Below are 21,592 nucleotides of genomic sequence, written 5' to 3' on the forward strand. Positions count from 1 at the left end.
ATAATAATTTTCAAAGTATAATGTGTACATACTAGCAGAATGCCTGCAAGCATGTTAGAAAAAATTAATAAAAATTATTAGAGGATATTTTAAATCAAGGATCTCCCCCTAAAAGTATGCAAAATTAAAAATCTTAAAGTAATTTCAGCAAATCTTTACCCGCACGCTAAAAAATTAAAAAAACTAATAAAGAAAACAAAACATAGCTACACGCATACGTAACTATTTTGTATGATAATCCCAATGTGGCAATATTGAACAATTTTTCCCATATTTATAGGAATTTGAACGAAAATTTTTGAAAATGGAAAAGGGGATTTAACAAAACTAGGTATATGCGATTTTTTTATAAGTCATAATAATTTCACTGTTCCCATAACTATCTGACCAGACATCTAATTTTTGTAATCAAACAAATTACAAAACAAATTTTGGGAGAACTATTCTATTTGAAATTTGTTTCGGAATTTTTCTACCCTTATACTATTCTACTATGTAATTCAAATAATGTCTGTCAAATTTTGCTAAATTTTTTGAAGTTTCGAGAATATGAGAATATTTGTGGGAATTTTGAGATTGTTTTTTGGAAAAATCTAGATTAAATATGTATTGTATCTTGTGGAAAATTCCGAAATCTAAATATCGCAACACAATCCTTATAAATAAAATTATTAATATTGAATGTGGAATATTTATTGCACATTATCATTGTGTACATACTTTATAATGATAAACAAAATATAATTTTTGTAATTAAACAATAGAACTCATTTTTTTGGTGACGGTGTTTTAAATTAAAAAACTTAATAACCACTACCTAGCAGCCTTTAAAAAATAGTAATTGGTTCTGTAATTATCCCCTGACAAAATTGTCTTTTGTGTTGTGTTTTGTATTAGCATAAACTATGTACCTTATATACAGTGATATTAGTTAAGACTATCTTATTTGATTTAATGAAACACACAAACAATTTTATTTATATTTTACCTCATTTTATTTTAGGAAATATAAAATATCTAAATAAACAAATGTATATATAACTATCATATTATTATTTAATATTAAAAGAAATATTATACAATTAATATTATTAGTTTAGTTACAAGTTGTAGTAAACATGTGAGAAGTTTTAACAGAATCCAAAATTTCAGCAGCTCTTTCTGTACCAATTATGTTTGCTACTTGTACAATATCATATTTTGTATATAGTACGGTAATACTCATGGAAGATTCTAAACCATCTCTGGGATTTTGATACCCATCTTGCATTAAATTAATAATTTCCGAATACAAATTTGGCCAATAAGGAGGCTGATAAAAAATTAAATGACGTATGCCCTTGATTCGAGTTCTTCTGAAATAGTGTGCACGTTCAGAATACATCAAAAAATGTGCTGAACTATGAAAAAACATATCACGAGCTCTTGCTATTTTATTTTCCTTAGTGTATTCGCAAATTTGGGTAAAATTTATATTTTCAATTTTCATATAATTTCGTAAACGAACAAAATCAAAATAGCTGGGAACATATATCATACAATGAGCCATTGATGGTGCTTTAAACTGTGGTAAGATTTTGGTTGTAAAATATGAAAACCTGCTATTAAAAGAAGTTTGTATTGAAGACACATCAATCCTATAAAATATTTGGGGAACTTGAACAGCGACATTTCTAATACTTCCAATTTCTATAGGATTTACAATTATCACTTTTCCTCGATAATTTAAACATTTATGATTAAACAAAGCTCTAAATTCTGGTAATTCATGCGAAGTAAACAGTATTGTTTGCCTATAGAATTTTGACAAGCCATTCAAACACCAATGCCGTACTCTTGAGAAATCCGTATTTTTTACAGATTGCGGTTGCAAGTGTAAATGTTCTAAAACATGTATTACATGATCCCAATTTTGTGCCAAAAATATTTCTGTTTGATCAAAGATTAAAATCTCTATTGAATTAAGGAAATCAAATTCGCGTTCGAGATCACCTGGAGCTCCCACAATCATTCGAAGACCCAAAGGTGAAGCTAAAATAATATCTGAAGAGTAAAAATCTTGATATAACTTCATACACTTTTTAGTTAATGAAATTCCTAATCGAAAAGAATCATCTGAATTTCCTGCAAAAGTCATTTCATAATCTATAGGTTTTGGTTTAGTTTTAGGAAATTTTATCGTTTCGCCTGTAAATTCTTCTAAAAAGCGTTTGTAATTTCTAACACTACCATCTTTCTTAGCTGTTTCTAAAAAATAAATAAATTACATATTGTAAATTAAGCACTATAAATATTGTACGTGAATGTTTAACCTGCTTTATTGCCAAATAATATTTGTATTAAGACTTCTAAAGTTTTGAATGCAGAACTTTTAAACGGTAATATTATTAAAATTTTAGGTCTTATTAGACCCTGATCTCTATATGAATCTGGTAAAATGGTTTTCAACTTTTCAGAGGCTATCTTAGCGTTATGATGAATAATTCTAGATCTTGTCTTTAACATATGATTTAAAACATGGAGGCAATATACAAATCTAATTTCTTCAGCGTTATCAAAATTTCTTTGGGGAAAGTACAAATCTTGATAATTATTGAGAATAGAAAACAATTCACATTGAAATTCTGACAAAACTGGTTGATCTAATTTAGATTCAATGATGTTTGAAACTAACTGATTCTTTACATGGTAATCACATATATCCAAGGTAGAAAATTTAATTAACGTCGGAACTGTTCCTTCACTGGCAAAATCTTCTTCATCACACAATAGTTTTACTTTTTTAGATTTATTGTGTGACATTTTTTTACTTTGAAGTCTACCAGAATCTGAGATCTCTATTTTTAAATTTCCTAATATATTCCAAGTTCTATTATAAACTTTAACTTTGGGCGGTTTTTGTAATAAATTTTCAATATGATTTTGTGACAATTCTCTGTCTAAATGAATGCCAAAGGGATCTTGCTCATATTCATTAGAGTCGCCATCAAACGAAGATCCACTTTCTGAATCACTTTCATCGTCGCCCTTTGCTTCGTTTTCTCTTTTTTCTTCAGACCTACTTCTCACATATTGACCAATTTCTGTGATTTTGTCATAAGGAATATCACACTGCAAAATCTTATCTCCAGCTTCGTCTTCATCTACATTTTCATCTTCATCTCTATGTCCATATTCATGTATATTTTCACCTTCACTTACATCTTCATCTGTATTTTCATCGACATCTTTTTCATCTTCGTTTCCTTTTTCACTTCCATCTTCATTTTCTCCATTATATTCATCTTCCTCTTCATCTTGACTTTCCGACATGCTCTGCTGGTCCTCTATGATAGCACTCCCCGAAATTTCTTGATCACTGTCGGTTTCATCTTCCGACGAACTTTCAATTGCTTTTTCGCTAGCCTTTTCTGAAAATTTTAAAAATAAAATCCAAACTTTATGTTTGAAACAAATAGGTACTACTTACCTTTACTGTTTTGTGGAAGTACTGACAATAGTTTTTCATATGGATTTTCTTCTTCCTGCTGAAAATCATTATCGATTTCAGTAAGAAAATTGTTAGACATATTTCGTCTATATTTATCTTCCACAAGTTTTTGTCGTCTTTGTGTTTCTTCAGATTCTTTACTTCTTTGGATAAATTTAAATTTTTTCCTTTTCTCGTCAAAAGCATCTTTTTCTAGTTTTTTCTGCTTCTTACTTTTCTTACTTAAGGAACTTTTTCCTCTCCTTTTATAATTCTTTTTTTTTAAAAACTTCATATTTACAAATATTTAAACTGAATATTTTTTTATTTGAATAAATAATAAACTATGTATAAGTCCTAGCAGCTACCACATGTTATTTTTATCAACAAATAAATGAACAAAAACAAAAGTTAAGCTGAATTGTCATTATTTTTGTTTAAAAAAAAGATCTGTTCAATAGCTAGCAATGATTTTGCTGTTTATTGTTTGTTATGAAGTTTAGTTACTTTCAATTTTGAAAGATTATGTATATTTTCCGTGACTTCAATAATGCGCTTACGACTTAAACTTTACGAAATATCAAATGCCAAAAAGTTTAGTAAAAGCTCTTGACATTGTACACTTTTCCAAAATACGTTCTATACGTAGTGGATACGTAAAATAAAAGTAAATCGGGTATCGAAAAAATTCAGTACGCTTTTCTAATAAATGTCATATAAACGTTGCCAGAACTAACCAATTAAATAAACCAGCATATATTTTCAGCAATGGAGTGCTAGTTATTGAGTTTTTTTCTAAAATACAGTAAAAAGTGCCATGTTTTTAACGATGTGGTAACGTTTGTTAAAAATTAGCATTTGCACAGAATTTTCAAACAAACAAACGTCAAAATATGTATTAATATTGTAAAAATTGTATTCCAAAATGTATCAAAAGCTTTAGCACTTTTTTTTTTAAATATAAAGATATTGAAAGCTCTGAGACGGTACTACAACCGTATTAATATCGTACTTAAACTTTTTATGAGGCATTACTGAAGTTACGGTTTGTTTGTAAAATTATTTGACTCATGGATCTAAGAATACAAAAATTTTAAAAAGAGAACCAATAAAAAGAGACGTAATTTTTCGCAAAAAGAAAAAAATTCTCATTTTAAAATAAATAAACCAGATAAAAAGTTTAAAAAAAGTACACATAAAAAGTTTTGATATATTTCTTGGTTATACCAAAAACCGAAAATATTGATTTTGGATTGAAAAGTATGAAACTTAAAAAAACCATTTGCGAATCCATTTTGTTTATTTTATTTTCTTTTTAACTGTTCTTTGTTTTGAAAAAAAATTACTGGATGATGAAAATGTTGAATTTTTTTTTAAAATAAAACTTTTTGACATAAGTTTCGACAGCTGTAAGATTTTAAGTTTTTAAAATAATAAATATTTCTTTACAAAACTTAAAAAAAACTGTAAGCATTGAGAAAATGAAAACATGCAAAAATTTTATAAAGTTTTGAAACAGACCTTTTATATTTTTGAACATACAAAGTGTTGCTAAAAACGGTTTGCAAATATGGTTAAGAAATATTTTAAACAAATAAATTTACATAAATTTCTAACATAAAGTTAGAACTCTTATCATTTTTTATATTTGTTTCTCATTTTATATTCTCAATATCTAACTTTTTCAAGTTTTTTGTAGTTACAATGTTATAATGTTCAAATTTCGTCTTTTCAAAATTTTTCTTGTTTGTTTTTAATGAAGAAGCCAAATTAACTTAATGTTAAGAAATTAATCAAAATTTTAACTCGAACGGCAGCACTTGTTTTTCAAACTTGCCAGAAACGTCAAATTCAGCTTGACCACCAAATTTTTGGATTGTCAAAAAGGAATAAAATTTTTAACTACGAGAGGAAAAACCTTTATTGATAATAATTTTCTTTCGAAATTGTTGCAACTTAATATATTTTTTTTTAGCCAAAATAAATTTTTGTAGTTGATTGAAGGTAAATGTACAAATTATTGCAGTTTGCACAAGAAAATAAAAGTGTGTGAAAAGTTTTACTTTAAAGATTTTGTAACCCATCAATTTCCGTGTGATCTTAAGAAAATTGCTTGTGCAGCTATGATCCTATAATATATTGTGTAAGTAACTTAGAAATATTAAAAACGATTAATTATATCTCATTTCGAAATATTTAGACTTTATTTTTTCATTGAAAAATATCTATACCCACCTTTAATACACAAAATTTTACATGGTAAAGATGTAGGATAGAGATATAAATCACATACATATGTATGTAAATACGCATGCATATAACTATATGCCTAAAAAATTTATATGGTTATATTTGTTGTACAAATATGCATATATTTATATATGTATATATATTTGCATAAAATCTTCTTTAAAAAGTGGTTGCTTATCATATCTAAATAAACTGTGTCAACGCTTATTTTCAATCTGAGAATCTTTAAAGGAAGGTTTTTTAAGTTCTCAAGAACAATGTTTCTATGTTTTTATGTGGCTTAATTTTTCTTTAATTTCATCGAATAATTAATTGCATCAATAAAATGTCAAAATGCAAAATAAAACATTACATCATTACTTAATTATGAGCATATCCGTGATTTTGTAAACTCAGATTTGTTCAATATTAATCATGTAAGACTTTTAATTTGCGTTTTATTAATTCACTAAATAAAACCAAATGGTCAAATAAAATGAACTCTGATTTTAAGTATTAACAAACATCACCTTATTGGGTAAGATTTATTTTAGCCTTCTTTCAAAAAGTTAATGAAATTTTTGTAAGTTGATTCACAAGTAAAAATTATTAACTATTGACAAAAAAAATAAATTTGAAATTTTTTGGGTTAAATCTTAGAAAATGATTGTTTTTTTTTTTTAAACGAACTGAAAAATAATTACTCAGTTTTTAAACAGGTATTTAATATTTTCAGTAAGATTTCCCTATATTTATTTGTAAAGTGTTTAATGAGTTACATTTCCTTCAATTTTAAAGCATTGAAATTTTTTGTTTGTGTGAAAATTAGATTGCTCATCTAATAAAATAAAAGAAAATATAAAGTTAAATTTGTTGTTTTGTGCTTGAAATATAACCCATCTAAATGTAGCTGTGAAAAGGGCGTTTTGTGTCCAAAACTGCGGTTTTATAAAATAGGATTAATAAATTTGTAATTTTAATACAATATACTGCTAAAAATAATATTTAATGAAAAAATTATATTTTCACATTTGTTTAAAAACAGGTTAGCTGCTGATTATAATAAAAAAATCTGTAATCAGAGTAAAAATTTTGTATTTACCTCATTAATAATATTTACATATATAACTGCAAATATAAAAGAAACCAAAAATCAGAGTGACATAACCCTAAATTTAAATATTTCAAATTTATGAATTGATTTAATAAAAAATTATGAATAAAAAATATGGGTGGATTTCTGGATAAACCGAAAATAGATAAATATAATGAACATGGGGAAGGTAATGGGCTAACCTACGGTGTAGCTTCAATGCAAGGATGGCGTTGTGAAATGGAAGATGCTCATTATGCTAAAACAGGTTTAAGCGAAAGTTTAGATGAATGGAGTTTCTTTGCAGTTTTCGATGGTCACGCTGGATGCAAAGTTTCCGAGCATTGGTAAGTTTTAAAAAAAAAGCACCGATTAATAATAAATTTTCAATAATTGCGTATTTTGTACGATTTTTAGTGCGAAACATTTACTAGAATGTATAATAAATACAGAAGAATTTAAAACTGGAGAATATGTCAAAGGTATACGGACAGGATTTTTACATTTGGATGAAACAATGCGTATTCTACCAGAATTAACATCAGATACAGAGAAATGTGGTGGAACTACTGCTGTGTGCACATTTATATCGCGCGATCATCTCTACATTGCAAACTGTGGTGATTCTCGGGCTGTTCTTTGCCGAAATGGCGAGCCAGTTCTTGCAACACAAGATCATAAGCCAGTTTTACCAGAGGAAAAGGAACGAATCCATAACGCTGGAGGTAGCGTTATGATTCAACGTATAAATGGTAGTTTAGCTGTATCAAGGGCTTTGGGGGATTATGATTTCAAAAATGTCAAAGAAAAAGGGCAATGTGAGCAATTAGTTTCCCCTGAACCAGAAATATTTTGTCAAAGTCGACAAACTACGGATGAGTTTCTAGTTTTAGCCTGTGACGGCATATGGGACGTTATGAGTAATGAGGCTGTTTGCAGTTTTATACATTCGAGGCTAAGAATTACGCAAGATTTGGAAAATATTTCAAATCAAGTAATTGACACATGTTTGAATAAGGTAAAGAAAAAAAAAAATAAATTGCAAAAATCGACCCCAAAAGATTTTTTTTTTTTTAAATACAAAAATTTATATTTATACATTTATGTAAGTAACATACATACATATTTGGATTATTTAAGCAAAAAATATTTATATATACATAATGAAGGCATATACATACATATAAGGGCTACTTAAAGATTTTAGAATTTGAACAATTTTGGAAATCCGATAATTCAATCGGTAATTTTTATATTCTGTATTAAAATTACCCATTGAATCATATATGTATGTGTATATGTATGTAGGTAACATTTAATTATATTTACATTCAATATTCTCATTTCATGTGTATTTTAATTCCAATGCCTATTTTATGTGTATGTTTCATTATTTCCACATATTTATTTCCTAAGCCTAAATTTACTGTAGTATAAATTAGAATACTTTTATAAAGTTGCAAAAAAAAATACATAAAACAACTTGTTTTGTTTGTTTTGAAATAACACATTTCGATTTCTTTTTTTCAATATACTTACAGGGTAGCCGAGATAATATGAGTATAATTATCATAGCTTTTCCCGGAGCACCAAAACCTACTCCTGAAGCAATTGAGGAGGACAAACGACTGGAACAACATATTGAAAATATTATAAGAGGTTGCTTTAAACGTATATGTCTATAAAAACAAATTTATATTTTATTTACGATTAAGTTTAATATTGATGTAAGAATTAATAATTGATACGAAAATAACTATCCCTATTATCAAACTTAAAAAAAATGTTCACATCTTGGGGTTGCTTACAACTTTAAGAAAAACAAAGTCTCATTTAACCGAAATGTAATAAAATATTGAAATATTTTTATACATTATTGTTGTAAAACACATACATTAATGTGACCTGGCAGTTAAATTTGAATAAAAAATTGACAATTATTAAAATCGCATTGAAAAAAAATTAAGTATCGAAAAAATATTAATATATATGTACATATGTATATAGATAAACAGTTTTCAACAAATTTAAATTAAATTATTATTAAAAATATTTCGACATCAATTGTTGATAATCAATTCATTTTAGTTTTATGGTTGGAACTTTATGTATTTACCAAGCTATTGAGGCCAAAAATTATTAAGATTAGAAAGCAAATTTTGTGTTGCCTTAGATGATCCAAAATTGAATTAAAGATTACATGTTAATTCATTACGTTGAAGGAATTTCATTGTATAAAAGTAAACAATTATTTGAAATTGGTTCAAAATTTATCAATGATATTACTAGCTTAGGTGTCAATTTTACAATTTGTGAGAGTTTCATACATTTTTTAAAAAGTAATTCTAATTTGCCAAATATTTTTAATGGAAGACTTCTCTTAAAAGTAGAAAATAAATACATGTGCAATTTTTTAGAAATAATTATAAAAGTATGTATTACAACAAAAAAAATTTTGCATTAATTAAAGCTGATTGCTTTATCAGCTTGCGGTAGTTATTGCAATATTGCCAAATAAAATGAAAGAAATACATAATATTGAAAAGAAATATATTTATATAAAAAGTAATAATGAGAATATACTTACATATATGTATGTATATCAGTATGTATTAAAATTGATTCTAGCAAGACAAAAATATATATTTGTTTTTTGAGGGAAATATTTGCGTTTTTTTTGAAAAAACATATGAGATAAACAAAAACTATCTCAATCTTAATTTAATTAAAACACATCAGCTCTTAACAATTATTTTTGTTCCCAAAATTATTAGTTTAATTTTTTTTTATTGACTTCAGCTGAACTGTTGTGTGAGCTGACCCAAACATTCTCTTTATCTAAGAAAAATCTAAGAAAATTTGTATATGTTTTGTTTTTTAATTTCAACACATTGAAAGTAAATTTTCGAATTTTTTTAATAAAATAAAGCTGAAGCTGAAGTAATTTTCTTTGATTCACGCCTAGTATACGTTTTATATGTGTATTTCTCTTTGTAATATTTGAATTGTATAGCAAATCAAGTCAAAAAACCTTTCACGCTAATTTGCCTAGCTTGAAAAATGTCCAGTAAATAAAGAATTCTAAATTAAAAGCAAAATGCCCGGCAATAAAAAAAGCAAAATATTAGTTTTTATTTTTATAACATGTTTTTATAATTTTTTTTAAATATTAAAGATAATTTTATTAAAATTGGAAAAAAAATTTTACAAATTAATTTTAAATTTATTTTGAAAATTGAGAAAAGCGTATATGTATTTAAAAAAAACCTTATGCTCACACTTTGAGGAAATATAATGAATGTCTAATTTTTGACAAAATATTATTTTTATTTATTTTATAAAAAAATATATGATTGAAAATTGAACTAAATATATTTTTTAATTATAAACTTATTGAAAATTTTATTAATTAGCAAGGTATTTTAATAAGTACGATTCTTATTATTAATTATTTATAATAAAATAGATTGAATATTGCAAGAATTAAATTCGTCAACGGTGAGCATAAGGTACGTTCAAACAAAAATATTGAAATTAAGCCAATTTTTTTTAGAATTTCCATTGATATATGTATGTCCATATCTTTACTCACAAGAAAATATAAATCATGCACATTTAGGAATTTAAATTGAAGTGAAAATTAAATTAAATTGTTTAGTTTTATGTTTTTAAATGGAACTAACTTGTTGTTAGAGTTTTTTTAATAAATATGCAAAATTACTTTTTCCAACTCATATTCGTTTGATCTTTAATGTTTCTTTGTAACATTTTAGTATATTAATAGTATATTCGTGGTCTCAAAATATAATTTGGATGTAAACTAATAAAATAAAATTCGTTACTTTATCTAATTCTATGTTTATTTAGAATAATTTTATTGCAATTTTTATGCAAAATTTTACTGAATTTAAAAACAATTTCGCATTACAAAAAACAGAATAGAAAAGTTTTAGAATTTTCTTTCCCTGTTATTGCATGCAAAATTAAAATAGATAACTTTTTTGTTTTATATAATATTTTTTATTTGTAATTAAATTTTTTTTTTTAAGTTTGAACTACAAAAATTTTTAATATTTTGATTCATTTTCATATTCATATTGCAGAAGAATATAGATCAAGTGATATAAAAGAGTTTCACGATTTATTGGGAGCTTTGCAATTAAAAGATATTCCTGGCTTACCTCCTGGTGGTGGATTACAATCAAAGTAATAAAGTCACTTTTTTGTTTTTGATTTTCTTATACAAAATTTTATTTTTAGATATGGCATTATTGAAAAAACATTTAAGGAGCTTTGGCCGGATTTGGAAGAACAGGTTGAAGTACGAAACATTTTTTTTAATTGCACATTATAATAAAAACATTTGCTTACTTATGTAAAATATTCATTAATATACAAATGCGTATATTAGGATTTGATTAGAATTTTTGCCTAATAGGGGAAATTTATTTATCCTTTTTTTTCTTTTTATTATTAAAATATTAAACTTTTCTTTCTAATAAAAATATGATTTTATTTAATATTGATACCGAAAGTGACTATTGTATTTTTGTTGATTAATAATTATAAAAACAGGTTTGAATTCTTAATTTACGAATTCTTTTTGATTAAAAAAAAAAATTTAAATTTAAATTCACTAGGAATCAAGTATCATTTTTTCTTTTATAAAATTCGATAATAAACATATTGTTAATAATAGCGTTTTGTTATGTTTCCCACATAATTAAACTATTGACTATATCGTCTTATTACTATAGTCATGGATCCTTAAAATTTTAAAATAAATAAAAAAAAAACTATTTAAGGTAACTTAACAAAGTGAGAATTCTAAAATATAATATAGTTTTTAACTCTTTAAAATCACCCCTATGCCAACTTTGAAAAAATTTCTAAATTGCAAAATATTATTTTTCGAATTAGATAAATAGTATAACCAACTCGTCCTTACGCAGTTTTATTTAAGCTTTAAAATAATTTAACTCGAAAACTTTATATTTAAACCATAAATTTTTAAAGTTCTCTGAAATTGAACTTGATTTTTAGAATAGGTCTATGTTAAGCTGTTGAAAATGTGAATTAAAATCAAGTTCATGTTTATAATAAAGAAGTTCCGGCTAAACGAAATTAGTCTAATTCACTATTTAATAAATAAAATTAACAATTGCTAAAAACTTTTTTACATATATTCATATTACATTTTTTTGATGTTTTTTTTTTTTAAATATTTAATACAGAAGATTTTTTATTAAACATTTTTTCTTTTGCTTTTGTGATTTTAAAACAATACTAACAAAGCAAATGTTTAATGTTTTGTCCGTTTTCTCACCTCATTTTTTGTATTTTCTACTAAAATTAAATTATGTTTTCTTTTATTTTCAGTATTCAGAGCAATGATTTGTTGTGTCTGTGTAAATTTAAATAAAAAATTAACTAAAATAAACTTAAAAAAAATTGTTTGAAATTTAAAAATCAAGAAACAAAAACATACATATATAATAAAAAAAAATATTCAACCACAATATTATATTATATATTATATAAATGCATCTGTGACATCCAAATTGCAAGTAAAACACAAACTTTACAAAATTTTATGATCCAAATTGTAAACTGAAAAATTTTTACAATGTCAACTGACCCAAAATGTTTAATAAACGCCAAATAAAAGTAAGAATAAAACAAACTGCATCTAAAAATAAAATTTCAGTATACTTCACTTAAACTTTCAAAAGATTATAGTATGCATTGAAAATTTAAATCTAACAGCTGAACATTTTTATACATATGAAATTTAAATTTTTTTTTGTAAATTTTTCATAAATTTCAAATATAAAATTTTTTTTATAAAATAGTGATCCAAAACATAAAAGTAAACTTTGAATATTTTTTACAATGTATTGTTTACATAAATTTGTAATATAAATTTGTATTAGAGCGGTCTATAAACTGTAATAAAACTTTGTTTTGAGATGATTTGGATGTCAGCATATATGCATATGTATTAATATATGTATCAATATAGTATTAAAATGTTGTTTCTCAAATAAAACCAAGCAAAAAATCTAGTTGTTTAAAAACAAACAAAAAAACATGTTAAATTATTTAAAACACACACCAGAAATAATACAAAAATAAATAAATAAATAAATAAAAATTGTTTAATAATGTTGATTTTTGTTTACATTTTTTCAATAATTTCAATATAATAACAATAATATTGCAAAACAAAAAAGAATATGCGAATTACATAACAAAAAAAAAATCCAATCAGAAACTGTAAGCTACGCTGACTCCGGAAACGCAATAATACGGTATTACTACCCAATTGAGCAATTCACAAATTTCATCAAATAAGCCGAATTGTGTATTAATACCATATTACTGTATTTCGGAAGTCAAGCAGTCTTTTGTATATATATAAGTAGTCGTACAAAATATATATTACCTAACGTACATTTACATACTATATGTATATATATAAAAAATATATATATATATACATATATATTATATATATGATAATATATTATATGAATATATATATATATATATATATATATATATATGTTTTAAATTTGTGTTTATATGTATGTATGCATATAGATATATGTATAAAATATATAAAATAACCTATTTGATAATATATATTGGTTTTATGATTTTTTGTCTCCATTTTAAATTTATACATATATGTATATTACATATGTACATAGTATATATATATATATGTATATATAAAATAGAAAAAATATAAAAATATTAACTTAAAATTATATAAGATTAATTATTATTTTATCATATAAATTCAGTCATGACAGTTGTATTCTTGTGTTTGTAATTACGTGTGTAATGTATATTATATATAATGTATAATTTTACGTTATATATTATTATCTATATAACCAAGAAATAAAAACTAAAAAATAATACAAAATATATAATTATATAAAAATATAAATAAAATAGGTAAAAAAAAAAATAAAATAACAAAAAAAAAACATTTTTAATACTAAATTAAAATTAATAGAAAACAATTTAAAGATTAAAAAAAAAAGAGCTCGATGTAAACAATTTTAAACTAAAAAGAACAAAAGTATGAAGATAATAATATATTTAAAAAGAAAAAAATACAAAAATTAATAAAATATCTTTAATTAAAAAGAGTAGATGTTAAACATTTGCTAAATCATTATATAAAATAATTAATTTTGATGTATGTATGTATATGCATATATTCTATATATCTATATATAGTATTCATCCCTTATGAATGTGTATACATATATAAATATATATATTTGTATATATATATACATATACATAAATATACCTATATAATTATTTCGCGTCAACAAAAAATATTTTGAAAAAAAAAAAAAACCAATTAAAACAATAAATGAAAAAAAAATTAAAAAAAAAAATAATTAAAAAATTAGTGAAATATATAAAATAATCCAAATACCTTTAAAAATAATAATATTAGTTATTTTAATTTTTTTGGTTTAAAATTACTAAATTTTAGTAACTTTTTTCTGTAATTTCACTTATTTGATATCGTCGTTTTTTACAAAAATAGAAACTGAAAAATTTCAAAAATAATTTAAAATTAGAAATAAATAATTTTATCTGAGATCAAATGATATTTTTCTTAATTGTAATTATTGTTTACCTAAAAATTTAAAAAAATTTACAAAAACCCGGTAGTGAGATACTTTGTTTAATTAAAACAAAACCAGTTTAATTCATTTAATTGTTTTTAAAAGTTGTTTTGGGTAAAAAAGTATTACAAAGATACAAAACCAACAGTTTCAAGGTGTAATCAATAATCGCAAATGCCTGTTGACAACACTTGTATCTGACGGTTACCAAACGGCATCAACAATTTACAATTTTGTTTTCAGTCTGCAAACTGCCTGACGTATAAAACTTCTACGGACAGAAATGTAGTAAACTTTTTACCCGTAATTGACTTTGAATTTTGATCATCCGTAAACGTCAAAACAAAAAAAAATTTTTTTTAGATTTAAAATAATTTTATACTTACATATTAAAAATTAACAAAAAAAATATTTTTTATATTATTTTTAACGTAATGATAGTCACTCAATACATCAAATTTATTTACTGAATTAATACGTCAGACTGTCTGCATGTAAAAAAAAAATCTACAATTTTGACGCTTAATTGACTTTCTTTAAACGTTTAAGAACTTAAACTTTGACTGAAAGTAAAAACGCAGTAGAGTCGTAAACTCAGACAACTCAGATTTTGTAAAATTTGACGTTTAAGAATTTACCATTTCGTATACAACTTTTGCATGCAACCGATTCGCAACTACTTCAGCAAAAATTAATTTTTGATAATTTGAATTTAATATTTTACCTAAATTTTAATTTATTAAATAAAAATTAACTTATTCTTTTTAATATTTCCCTTTTTGTGCAAAAAACAAAACCAGCAGTTTAAATTTTTTGGTTACAAAAATGCTAAAAATTTTTATAAATAGTTTGTAATTTTATAAAAATTTAAAATTTTTTGAAGTTTTATAAATTGTGACAAGCAATTAACATTATTATTTACGCGACATTTGTTTTTTGTATTATCAATTACAATGTTACTAAATGTAACATAAATATATCTGTAGACAATATTAAATGTTACTGCTTTTATTACCTGCAATATCGACTAAGATATACATTATAAAGAAAAAATTTACAAAACCTATTTGTATTTAATTTGAAATTACAAATCAATAATTTGTTGAAAAAAGTAAATGTTTATTTTTGTAAGTAATTTGAAATATAAATTAATTGTAAGCCAAATTTCATATACCCAAAACACTTTTATAAACTTGATCTAATTTTATATAATATCTGTTTTTTAACTCTTTGTTTAATTTAAATTATTTAAAAATTTTATTGTAAAACTAGGTAATTACATACAAATTATAACTCATTGTATCTACATAATTTAAAATATTTTTTAATCCTGTCACATAACGAAAGAATGTTCCTACTTAATGCAATTTCAATATTTCGGATTCGCGCACAAGAAGTATAATAATATATTAGTTTAATTTTTCTAAAATGCATTAAGTAGGGTGATTTTTTTCTTAATTCGTTATATTGTATATGAATGTAATCCGTACGATGCGCAAAATTTTTAATCCAATATTTTTTAATTATTTTTTTTTGTTAGTTTTTATAATGTCTACATATTTTTCATGATTTTTGATTATATCCAAAGTAATTTATAAAGAGTTCTTGATATTTACTCTAGTTCATCCATATTCTCTAAGATGTATTACGTGATAAAAAATTTTCTAGTTTTCAGAATAAAATTAGTTCGAAAATTGAAATTCTGTACTAAAAATCTCCATATATATTTTTTTTATAATATTTCGTCACCTTAAATAATAAGTCAAAGAGTATATGGGTGTATTATTAAAAATTAAAAAATAACACACATGTATGTAAGAACGTAACATAACATTCATATAACAATATACGTAATAATTTGTAAAATACGACGGTAAAAAAGAATAAGAATTTTTTTGAACACAAAGATTTATTAAAGAAAATATTTTAAAATATCTAATGGCATTTACCAAAATGCAGATCTAACGTCGATTTGATTTATTCAGCAGCACAATTTCGATTATTGAATAACTCAAATTGACGTTAGATTTGCATTTTGGTAGACAACCTAACATTTTAAATTCCTCTACAATAAATTTTGTTTTCTTTTGTAAGTTTATGGAGTTAGTTACTTTCCACTTATTCTTGTTTATCCTTTATACTTTGTAATAAAAAAAACTCTATTTATTGTTTTTTTTTATTTTAATTTCATTTAAATATATTTTGCTTTTCCTTGTTTCAAATTTAAATTTAAATATAATAAAATAAAAGAAAAAAAAAACAAGAAGAATAAATTTGTAAACAAAAACCATATGTACTTTTGAAATTTTTTGTACTTCATGTTTAATTATATTAGTAAACTAACTTTTTATTTAAAAAAAAAAAAAACAAAAAGAAAAATGAAAAAAAAAGAAATATATAGAAAAAAAATTTTCAAAAACAATTCATTTGTTAAAATTTTTGTACATCATTTAAAATGAAATATCCTTTAGATGCTTTTGAACTTTGTGAAAATGGCACTATCATGTTTTATGGTATATGTACTATGTGTCTTCATTGATGTAAGGATGAATCTTTTAAATACCACATTATTAGGGGGATTTTCGGTGATTCAGATATGCAATTAAAGGTCTAATTTAAGTTTTAATTTTTTTTTTGAATAATTGCAGATCACTTGCAAAACTTAATATATAAATAACTTTTGCAGATTTGTATTATCTCAATATTCGTAGTTTTTCTATATAGATATGGAACCCTATTCTTAATTCCATTTCTAGATTTCTGCCAACTACACTACGTCGTAAGATTTTAACAATTATTCTGAATTTAATGCCCTATACGATATCTATCAAGCCGCAAAGGTGAAACTTTTCCTCAATTCCATTCGTAGGATTACGAACTCCTGCGAATTAGAATTAAGAATATGAAATTCGTAATTGTCTATGAACTTAGTGCTGCGATAGAAATGAGAATAGGAGTAATGTCCCTTTCTCTAACTTTTTAAAAATATTTTTAAAGCATATAGTAAAATATTTTTTCGAATATTCTTGTTTTTATGGGAGAGATTAATATGTAACTTCGGCATTTTATATATCTAGCTGGACTTACCAACTAATTTTACATGTATATCATACAAACCTTTGTGAATCGTTTTCATGTTCGAAAGAGCAACAAAATAAAAAAAATAAATATTAATTTACTCAATTTTATTTTATATTTCGATTGATTACAAAAATATGAAAATTTTTCAGTCTTGCTGAATTAGGAATTTTTAATTCTATTTTATGAGAAAAGAATTTAATCACAAAGTGTGTTTGTTTTTCTTTTATATTTATATTTATAAACTACAAATATAATACGTATTACTTTAATAACACAATAAAATTTTATCATCTCTGTATCCGTATTGATCCTTATGAATTTAAATCACTTTTATTTTTCTTTTTTTTAAATAAATTTCATATGAACAATTATTTGGGATTTATTTCTATGAAAAACTACTTATTAACTTATTTATATTTAAAAATAAAATAATGATATTGAAAAATATATATTTATATACATATACTTTATATGTACGCATGTTCATTTTGTAATTTTTAATGTATTTTGAATTTCTTAATAATATAATAATGTTTTCAAGTAGCAATATTTTTAAGAAAAGTTAAATATTTTTTTGTGATCACATTTTAATAATTTTAGGTTCATATCAAGATTTTTTAATTTTTGTGCTTTTAAATTTTTGCTTTTACTTTCTAAAACATTTTTTTGAACTTAATTCAAAGAAAAATACTTTATTTAAAAAATTTTTTAAAATTTGACTCCGAAAATACAACCTTTAACTCATGTTGATATAATTATAAAATTATCAAATTTTATATACAATATTTATGTACTTTTTTAAATTCTGGAATTTACTTTCCAGGTTTCAAGGTTTTTCGTTATTGAAAAATGTTGGAAAAAACAACTCTTTTTTTTTTTTTAAGGAAATAAATATGTTTTGAAAGAATTATGATAAAGTATTCACATTTTATGCAACAATTGAAGTTATGGTTTTTCTATGGTTGTTTTCTAAAAATATTTTAAAAGCACAAAAGAACTTATGTACCCATATTCATATTATATTTTGTCTTACCTACACAACTTTATCCTTAATACTAAAATTATTTTGCGAGTCAATGAATGTACTTAAACTTCAAAACATATCTTAATAACATAGTTTTGTTAACAAATATTTTAATAATCTTTAACGAGATCAAACTAGTCTAAGTCATGTCTAGGAATTTATATTACTGCAAGGTTATTGAATTTTATAATCAAAATGAAACACTTATTCGCCAAGTTTTATATTCGATTGTGACCTAAACACCTTCTTAACGAATGCATATATTCAAATTTTATTTTTATTTATTACCTCTTTTAATTTAAAAGCAATTTTAAGGAAAAATTAATAAGTATGTATTTAAAAGTACAAAACAATAATTCTGAAATTTTTGAAATTTCAATAAAAACCATAAAATTATCATAAATCGTTACTCTTCAATTTTCCATGACTTCGACTTGCAAAATTTTAAAGATTATTTTTCAATAATATACATAAAATTAAACTTAATCTTTATATAAAAGATCACCGTTGTCTTATTTTTTATACAAAATTAAGTTCATCATCAATAATTACAAGTTATTTATGATAATTACATGTCAGATGATTGTATTTTTTGAAATCCTAAAAAAGCCTCCACCATGGACGGAAGGATTTGGTGGGATATGGCGTTGTTTCCATTTTGTGCTAGATTTGTTGTAATAAAATAATTGTTTGATGATACGGCAGTTATTGGTGGTAATGTTGAAGATTGCGGTAAAATCGGTATCAACAGTGGTTTACAATCCCCAGTCGACGAAGGAGAGGATAACGGGGAATTTTCAGAAGAATATAACGCTTCAAAAAGGCGATTATCTAAAAAAAAAATGATTCATATAGTTATATATCAACATTACAATTGATAGATTTTTACCTGGATCCAGAAAATTTGCCCTCTTTTGCAAGGAGATTTGACTTAATTGTCTGTTGTTATTAAAATAACCAGCTTCCTCCAATTCCAGAGCTTGCTCCATTATTAAATCCTCAGCACTTGTCAATGACAAACTATGTAAATCGTTAATATTAACTTTAATATCATCTTTAACTTCCTCCTTAAAAATTTTCGAAATTTTCTTTTTTTCTGAGAATAATATAGGAACGTTATTTTCAGAGGGTTCTCTTTTAATTTGAATTGCGTTTAACAATTCTTTAGTAGGCTGATCAATCTTTTGAGTTTGTTCTATAGGTTGTTTACTTTTTTTTTGCTTTGAGCAATATGATGGAATTTTTTGTAATACTTCGCCGGTCTTGTGATCTACATTATGACGGCGTCTCGTGTGTTTTAACCAATTAGGAAAATTTGTAAAATCTCTCGAACAATACTTGCATTTGTATGGACGTTCACCTAAAAATAATATTATTAAATAAAATTGTTTGTATTTGCTTGTGTTAGATTTTACCAGTATGGATGTTAGAATGTTGTTTTAGCTTCGAATTTGAAAGAAAACTTTTATTACATACACTGCACACGAATGGTCGTTTATCCAAATGCACTAGGCTATGAACTTTAAGACACCTTTCAGTTTTGTACATTTTGCCACACTTTTCACATTTGTATGGACGTAAATCACTGTGATATTTTTGGTGGCGAATCATATGAGATCGTTCTGGAAAACTAAAAAAAAAATTTCATTTGCAATTTTCTTATAATAACTACATACTTTAAATATCTTACGTTTTCTGACATTCTGGACATTCAAAAGATTTTTCGGCATTATGTAATTTTAAATGGTTAGTTAAGTTAACTTTTTGTACAAACTTTTGGCCACAAATATCACAGTTATATCGTTTACTATTTGTATTATGTATTTTTCTGTGCATCCACATACTTCCTAATTTTAATCTATAAAAGTTTGAACAACAGTTTCATAAAATATACCTATAAACATACAAATTTTCTTTAGATACTCACGATTTTCCACAGTCTGGACAATCCATTAAAATGTTTCGACGCTCTCCTTGTGACTTAGGAGAACTATTTATGTTACTTTTGGTACTTATTTCATTATTGGTCATTTGCATGTGGAAAGATATATTTTCATTATTTTTATTAATGTCTATGTTAGGCTCTGTCTTAATCTTTGTATTGGACAAATTTGTATGCACTGATTCTTTTTTAATAGAAATTTTTTCCATAATTTCATGGGAGCTATCTTTTTTGGTATCTGTTATTTGTACTGGTTCCAACTCATTACTAGATTCGCAACAATTTGCTAAAGTCACTGGTATAGATTCACTAGTTGTAGCTTTAAAATAATCAGCAGTTTCTTCCATATCACTTAACCATAAAGGAATTCCAGCAGTTCCACTATCTGGTATTGCTGCACATACTGACAAATCAATGTCCAAAGATTCATCCTTTATATCAAAATTAGTACGTAGAAGACTATTTATAATATCCGATTTATTATCACGTTCTATATTTTTCATATTGCTAAATCTCTTCAAATATTTAAGTAAATTTTAATAAATGTAGTTTTTGCAACACCAATTTGTTTTTGTTTATGCGCGCTCTTATGAAAGGTTATATTCGGATCTATTTAATTGACGTTATATTTATCACAAACTATTAATGTATCACAAAATTTATACACTGTATCATAAAATTGCTTTAGATTATTAAATTTTCAAGCATGAATTATTAAACACAAAAATTTAGTATATTTTAGACAAAAACATTTTGCTTTAAAAAGCGACGCTTTTATTTTTTTTAAAAATGGCTTCCTCGTTTTTGTTGTTATTATACTGTCGACCGCTTGGGTGTGTTCAAACAAACAAATCTGTCAAAAAATTGGAAGCGTTCCTCAAAATATTTGTAATCGCATGTCAGCAACAGCAATAGATTTATTTACACCTTATGTTATCAATGATTTGAACGCAGAAACTTTTAGAATGTACTTCGCTAGGGTGGATGAAAAATTGCGTTGATAATATTAACAAGAGAAAACCGACCAAGCAAAAAGAGTTCTATATCAAATTTAAGTCCCTCGAAAAACTAAATCTAAGAAATCTAATATAGTTAA

General features: G+C 24.2%; 3 protein-coding genes across 4 annotated transcripts; 1 reads left to right on the forward strand and 2 right to left on the reverse strand.

Annotated features, from left to right (window-relative positions):
- Positions 1–987: 987 nt before the first annotated feature.
- LOC129609878 (U3 small nucleolar RNA-associated protein 25 homolog) lies at positions 988–3,841 on the reverse strand. The gene is made up of 3 exons (XM_055522064.1): positions 3,470–3,841; positions 2,313–3,410; positions 988–2,247 (listed from the first exon to the last, which is right to left on the reverse strand). The coding sequence occupies exons 1-3, from the start codon at positions 3,762–3,764 to the stop codon at positions 1,097–1,099; spliced, it is 2,544 nt and encodes an 847-aa protein (XP_055378039.1). The 5' UTR covers positions 3,765–3,841; the 3' UTR covers positions 988–1,096.
- Positions 3,842–5,347: 1,506 nt separating this feature from the next.
- Positions 5,348–12,704, forward strand: LOC129608268 (protein phosphatase 1B). Of its 2 annotated transcripts, XM_055519674.1 has the most exons (7): positions 5,349–5,612; positions 6,744–7,138; positions 7,209–7,809; positions 8,333–8,450; positions 10,895–10,997; positions 11,052–11,112; positions 12,171–12,704. In XM_055519674.1, the coding sequence occupies exons 2-7, from the start codon at positions 6,927–6,929 to the stop codon at positions 12,183–12,185; spliced, it is 1,110 nt and encodes a 369-aa protein (XP_055375649.1). In that variant the 5' UTR covers positions 5,349–5,612; positions 6,744–6,926; the 3' UTR covers positions 12,186–12,704. The 2 variants fall into 2 exon arrangements, with proteins under 2 accessions (XP_055375640.1, XP_055375649.1); XM_055519665.1 differs by lacking the exon at positions 12,171–12,704 and having other exon boundaries at positions 5,348–5,612; positions 11,052–11,325.
- A 5,553-nt stretch (positions 12,705–18,257) lies between these two features.
- On the reverse strand, positions 18,258–21,306 carry LOC129611010 (zinc finger protein 62-like). The gene is made up of 5 exons (XM_055523916.1): positions 20,482–21,306; positions 20,245–20,412; positions 19,970–20,184; positions 19,444–19,914; positions 18,258–19,385 (listed from the first exon to the last, which is right to left on the reverse strand). Exons 1-5 carry the CDS (start codon positions 20,997–20,999, stop codon positions 19,123–19,125), a joined length of 1,635 nt encoding a protein of 544 aa, XP_055379891.1. The 5' UTR covers positions 21,000–21,306; the 3' UTR covers positions 18,258–19,122.
- Positions 21,307–21,592: the final 286 nt, after the last annotated feature.

Source organism: Condylostylus longicornis, unplaced genomic scaffold, assembly GCF_029603195.1.
Source record: "Condylostylus longicornis isolate FDR11 unplaced genomic scaffold, ASM2960319v2 ptg000004l, whole genome shotgun sequence".
In the NCBI taxonomy this organism is placed as follows: Eukaryota; Metazoa; Arthropoda; class Insecta; order Diptera; family Dolichopodidae; genus Condylostylus; species Condylostylus longicornis.

What these genes read in the sequence shown, in the direction of transcription:
- LOC129609878 (XM_055522064.1), bottom strand. Translation starts at nt 3,764, where the DNA reads ATGAAGTTTTTAAAAAAAAAGAATTATAAAAGGAGAGGAAAAAGTTCC. An exon ending in ACTTCCACAAAACAGTAAAG is followed by an intron (nt 3,411 to 3,469) that starts GTAAGTAGTACC and finishes TAAAATTTTCAG; the next exon opens with AAAAGGCTAGCGAAAAAGCA. An exon ending in ATTATTTGGCAATAAAGCAG is followed by an intron (nt 2,248 to 2,312) that starts GTTAAACATTCA and finishes TTTATTTTTTAG; the next exon opens with AAACAGCTAAGAAAGATGGT.
- LOC129608268 (XM_055519665.1), top strand. Translation starts at nt 6,927, where the DNA reads ATGGGTGGATTTCTGGATAAACCGAAAATAGATAAATATAATGAACAT. An exon ending in TGCAAAGTTTCCGAGCATTG is followed by an intron (nt 7,139 to 7,208) that starts GTAAGTTTTAAA and finishes TACGATTTTTAG; the next exon opens with TGCGAAACATTTACTAGAAT. An exon ending in TTGACACATGTTTGAATAAG is followed by an intron (nt 7,810 to 8,332) that starts GTAAAGAAAAAA and finishes ATATACTTACAG; the next exon opens with GGTAGCCGAGATAATATGAG.
- LOC129611010 (XM_055523916.1), bottom strand. Translation starts at nt 20,999, where the DNA reads ATGAAAAATATAGAACGTGATAATAAATCGGATATTATAAATAGTCTT. An exon ending in TGTCCAGACTGTGGAAAATC is followed by an intron (nt 20,413 to 20,481) that starts GTGAGTATCTAA and finishes AAACTTTTATAG; the next exon opens with ATTAAAATTAGGAAGTATGT. An exon ending in ACATTCTAACATCCATACTG is followed by an intron (nt 19,915 to 19,969) that starts GTAAAATCTAAC and finishes TATTATTTTTAG; the next exon opens with GTGAACGTCCATACAAATGC.